This window comes from Coenobita brevimanus, chromosome 43, assembly GCF_032717465.1.
Source record: "Coenobita brevimanus isolate Jiangsu-jjx chromosome 43, ASM3271746v2, whole genome shotgun sequence".
NCBI classification, from domain to species: Eukaryota; Metazoa; Arthropoda; class Malacostraca; order Decapoda; family Coenobitidae; genus Coenobita; species Coenobita brevimanus.
In genome coordinates, this window is record NC_136996.1 from 1,214,534 (window position 1) to 1,220,365 (window position 5,832).

The 5,832-nt window shown below is 46.8% G+C and overlaps 1 protein-coding gene across 1 annotated transcript; it reads right to left on the bottom strand.

The window, feature by feature from the left end:
- Positions 1–527: 527 nt before the first annotated feature.
- Positions 528–3,493, bottom strand: LOC145397782 (uncharacterized). Its single transcript, XM_080270805.1, has 3 exons — positions 3,443–3,493; positions 2,932–3,105; positions 528–1,151 (listed from the first exon to the last, which is right to left on the bottom strand). Exons 1-3 carry the CDS (start codon positions 3,491–3,493, stop codon positions 528–530), a joined length of 849 nt encoding a protein of 282 aa, XP_080126931.1.
- Between the last annotated feature and the right edge of the window lie 2,339 nt (positions 3,494–5,832).

Consider the following 5,832-nt stretch of genomic DNA (forward strand, 5'->3'; position numbering starts at 1 on the left):
CTTCCTACACTGACGAGAATACGGGTCATAGTCATCATTAACCTTTTCATTACCACAGATCTTTCCAAAATGAATAAAAATCAACAAAAATCTTCTGGAAATAGCTAGGAAAAATAGGAAAACAGGTCACCGGACTGAAGGGGTAAAAATGAACCTGTATATGGAAGTATTTGGCCAGGTGAAACTCAGGATCCACCCACACATAATAATAATAATAATAATAATAATAATGATGATGATAATAATAATAATAATAATAATAATAACAATGATAGTAGTAGTAGCAGTAGTAGTAGTAGTAGTAATGATTATAATAATAATAATAATAATAATAATAATAATACAGGTGTTTGGGTCAGATACAGGTGTGTGGGGCAGATATAGGTGTGTGGGGCAGATACAGGTGTGTGGGCCATTTACAGGTGTGTGGGTCAGATACAGGTGTGTGGGGTAGCTACAGGTGTGTGGGTCGGATACAGGTGATTCGATGGGCCTGGTGTGACGTCACGGGGTCATTGCAGGTCGGGTCAGGCCTCTGGGGCGTCGGTGGACACTTCCTCAGCCTCTGTCTCCACCTCAACCTCCTCAAGTTCCTCCTCAGGGGCAGGATCGGAGGTAATCTTAGCAGGGGCATCCTCAGCAGGGGGAGCATCGTCAGGGGTAACTTCAGCAGGGGCAGGTTCAGCAGGGGCAGGTTCAGCAGGGGCAGGGGCAGCAGGGGCAGGTTCGGCAGGTGTTTCTTCAGCAGCAGCCTCAGCATCAACCTCAGTATCCGTGACCTCTTCAGCAGGCGCCTCCTCAGCAGCGCCTCTCACGTCAATGTCAGGCACTTCTTCTATGGGACTGGGGACGGGTGGGTCTGGGTAAGCAGGGTAGCGAGGATAGGCAGGGGCGGGGTGGTAGGCAGGGAAGTATGGCGGTGGGGGATAGGCAGGGGGGTGATGCTGGACGCTGATCTCCCCTTCGTACGTCACATCAGCCAGCAGACCGTCACCGTTGTCCGAATACGTCACAACCTGGCGACGACCGTCCGGGAGGTTGACGCTGTAGGACCCGCTCGTCTTGTAGCCATCGCGCTCCTCTGTCTTGTCGAATTTGACCTTTTGATAGTCGTCGTTAACATCGTAAGCGTACTTATACTTGGGCGGCACCTGAGGGAGGGTAGGAGGGTGTTGAAGAAGACTTAGAAGCTACATCTATCAACTACACGACCTATTAAACCAATCAATTTCTACAATCAAAATCCTTCCTTAAGTTAAAGACAAGCAACTCTTTACATCCTCTTCCCTCTAACTTCTGGGTGAACAGGGACACAGGGGAAACCATAACAGACTTCGTCACACAGTCTGACCGTCCTGAGAGTCATAGGTTTTTTTCCAGTTACATGCTGGAGGTGCTAAGTGTTTTCGCTTACCTCAGGGCAGTACCAGTGTTCCATGAGGAGTGTGGTTGTAGCAACAAAAAAAAAAAAAAAAAAAAAAAAAATCATGCCTGTGTAGTAGTAGTAGTAACAATAATAGCAGCAGCAGCAGTAGTATTAGTATCCCCTGGTTCATCTGAAATGTGAACCCTGTGAGCTGCAACTGAAGCTGTATACCTCCTGCAGTTCACCATTCTTCTCTGGGGGGATAGGGAGGGAACTGAGGGACGTCTGTATAACCGGGCAGTGGAGACACGCAGCTGTATCGGTGCCACCACGTGAAGGCATCCCTCTCCAACACCCGTCAGGCAGTAACAAGAGTAAAACGGAGCAGACGACATAATTACGAAGGGGTTACGCATAAGTGTATAGCAAAACTCGCCATTAAGTCACTGGCCTCACTCAACACCGCTTATTTACATGACCACAGCCATGGACATCACAGGCCGAGGGGGTGTTGTGGCGAGAAGCGTTTTATTTATTTATTTATTTTTCACGTCACAAGAATCAGTGGAGTAATTTGTCTAGCCTGGCCTGGTGTAGTGAAAGGTATGGTTGTTATCATTCTGTTCCCGCAAATGGGAGTGAAACTTCGGGTGGTCATATTTCGGTGACGCAAGAGAGCTAATGTTCTCGGATGAATCGGCATGGGAGACATTGATTCCTCCTCTTTTGCGATTTGTTTTCCTTATTACACCTTCACTGTCTCTTGTTTATTGCTATACATACCTTCATAATCGACAAAGTTTACATAAATTACATAAAAGAGAATATTAAAGGTGTGACATGCAAAATTACCTCTTTTCATTTATTTATTTTATCTGTTACACCTTCAGACTCTCATGCTTACTGCTATTCATACCTGCAATATCGACAAAGTTTGCTCAAGTGACATGGAAGAAGATATTAAAGTCGAAACAAGTAAAATTAATCGCCGAGAAAGACGGTTACGAAATCTCCCAAACCAACGTAAACACAACCCATATGTTTACATCCAGGTGACGCCGCGCTGGCCTGGGAAAGTTGACGCCGACGCTAATTAACGTTTCCCGCTTCCCTTGAAATACGACTATGGTTTCCTCGTTGCTGAGAGGTAGGTTGCGTAACATAGCAACGGGAAGATTAGAAAGTGTGGCGTGGTTTGAAGGGGAAACTGTGGTTAGGGGATGGTTAATGTGTCCATCATGTAGGGAAGAGTGTGTAACGGAAGGAGGAAGAGGACGAGGAGAGGAAGAAGAAGGAGGAGGAGGAGGAGGAGGAGGAGGAGAAGAGTGGTGGAAATGGTGTTTACAGAGAAATTATGCTTTTTTTGGGGGGAGGGGGCGGGTTCTTGAAAAAAAAAAAAATAATGATGTACGTTCACTCTCTATCCACGGAGAGAGAGAGAGAGAGAGAGAGAGAGAGAGAGAGGGGGGGGGGTAAGCAGGGAGGATGACTGAATTCTTACCCCTGCTAACAGCAACGATAATAGTAATAATAATAATAATAATAATAATAATAACAATACTCACATCAGGATAGTCAGGCTCCGGATGATGGTAGGGTGCAGGAGGAGGGTAGGCGGGGGGTGGGGGTGGGGGGTGGTAAGGGTCGGGAGGGGGGTAGGAGGGGGGATAGCGGGGATAATGGGGGGGTGACGCCCCCAGGGCCAAGGCGGTCAGGGCAGCAAGGGTACACACCTGGGAGGGGAGGGGGGAGAAAAGTATATCATCATCATCATCATCATCATCATCATCATCATCATCATCACCATCATCACCGTCATCATCACCATCATCATCATTATCGTCACCACTATCATCATCGCTCTCTCCACATGGTCACATACATTTCACACTTCATCATCATCAGCATCATCATCATCACTCAGAACTTTCACACACCCTGGTCTATCATGTCCACCATGCTGCGTCTTCTACACCTGCTTCTCACTGTCACATCTCCACAACTCATCTCACCTCACTCATGGGCCTCAAGCACTTCATTTCTCTCACCCTTACACCCTTTTTCTCTCCCCCACACCTCAACTACACTCAGCATCTTCTTCAACACTTTGCTCTCTTTCATACCCATCTTTGTCTGCTTCTACACGCGTCTTAAAAAAATAAGGAGGTCCGTGTTACTACTTCCGGAGCGTAAGGGGTCCATGGTCCTTCATCCCTAACACCTCATCCTTAGCGATTTAGTTTCCAAAACTGCCCATTAACATCCTTTTTTTTTTTTTTTTTTTGCTTCTTATTTAATGTGGACATAGAAGACTCCGTAGCACCTGTTCCTTAACGATTTATTCTCCAAACTACCGATTAACATACCCCTTTTTTCGCTCCTTATATCTTTTTAATGTGGAGATAACTCTCTCTCTATTCCCAAACACCCAATACATTTCACTTCCTTCGGATTACCTCTGTCATACCTGTTGTGGGAGAAACATACCGCCATACTTGCTACCGTGACTAAAAACTATAATTCTTTCACCTTAACCTGACCCAAATATCCGTCCTCTTGTAGCTTATTTCACGCAGCTCAGTTCTAGAAAAAGACGATGCTATAACTCTACATCCTTCCTGTAGCACTTCTTCGTGACTAGCAAATATTCTAGTACTAATCTATTGTTCCATCTCAGCATGCAAAAAAGAGAAGTGGATTTTTTTAGGCCAAGTTAGAGTAAAAAAGAGTATAGATGTAACCCAACGTAATGTCAGTGATGTCCTACCTTAAGCTTCATGATGGCTTGTGGTGGAGGTAGGGTGGTGACGCCGGCATATATACCTACGAGAACACCCACTGAACCCCCCTTCCCCCTCACTAGCCCCCCCTGCCCCTCACAAGCCCCCCTCCCCAGCCCTCACTCACCCCCCCACCCTACCTCAGCCGCCACGACCTCAACAAGGGCGTGGCGTGGTGGGGGGTTGTAGCATCACTTTCCCCGTCCCATCCTCCTCCCGTGTATTCCTCTCACTCGCAGTGCTCATTATCCTCGGTTAAGGTTTTGTTTTCCACCCTACATTCCTCATTTTTCACCTTCCTTCAATACACTCTCGTCCCCAGGTGATCTTATTTCCTCTCGTCCCCAGTTGATCTCATTTCCTCCCGTCCCCAGTTATCACATTTCCTCAGCGTGAATGTATGATGATAGAGACAAGTTGCTCTGTGCTTAAGGTGGAAATGACTGTTATTAACTGAACGACTTGGGAAATATAGTAAACCTTCAACACAGAGATGAGGCATTAAGTGGAGAGGCAGGCAGGCCGATGAGGAAGTGAAGGAGAGTTGTGGTATGGCTGTGGATATGTTGGAAAGCATTAAGTGCAGTACCTTGAGGCAGTTTGGCCATGTGGAGAGACTGGAGAATGAGAGACTGACGAGGAGAATGTATGTGGGTGCGGTGGAAGGGGGAGGGGAGGCGGAAAAGAGGATGAGCTAAAGGGTTAAGGCTGAGAGGTATTTGAGAGAGGGTATAAGTTGGAGAAAGGGCAGCCTGATGGAGGAGGACAGGGTGATATGGAGGCCAATCGTATGTGGCCACACCTTACGGGATTAATAAGGCACCTGGATGTGTACGAATATATACATATGTATGTATGTATGTATGTATGTATGTATGCATATGTATACATGTATTTATTTATTTGTTTATTCATTTATATTTATATGTTTAGTATATATTTATTTATGTATATATGTATGTTTGTGTGTGTGTGTGTGTGTGTGTGTGTGTGTGTGTGTGTGTAGACGGGAGGAAGGTAGATGGACATGAGGGTGATGTGAAGAAAGTGAGATGGCACTTCTCACCTCAACATCAGCTGCCGTCCGGAACTGATGGCCAACCAGTGTTAATTGCAACACCTGGCCGTCAGCTGGAATCGCCACTCAGGTACCCCCGCCATCACAGGTTTTCACTTCCCTGCCTTCACCTTCCCTTCCCTCGCCTGTCATCAGCCCGAGTTTCCTGTCCGTCCTGTCTCTGTCCCCACCCCGTCTGTTACCTGTCCATCCATGTCGTAATCAACCTATCTCTCCATACCATGCCTTCCTCACCTGTCTTATACCTTGAGTGACCTGTCCTTCCATTGACATTCAGACTGACCTGCCCTTCCCTGCCCCGTCCTACCCTGTCCTTCCCTCCCTTGTCCTGTAATTCCCTGTCCTACCTTGCCATGTCCTGCCCTGGCCTGCCCTGCCCTAACAAACCTCTTCCTCTCCCCTCTCACGTCCTTACCTTTATATCCAACTTCGACTGTTCTCCTTTTCTTTTATAGTCATTCCAACCTGTCCTTCCTCTCCCTGCTCTGTTATTCCCTGCCCTGCCCTTCCCTGCCGTGTCCTTCCCTGTCCTGCACTATCCACTGTCCACTGATGTCCTCTATATTGTGAAAAATAGACTGGAATGTATTATCTTCTTCCCATATCAT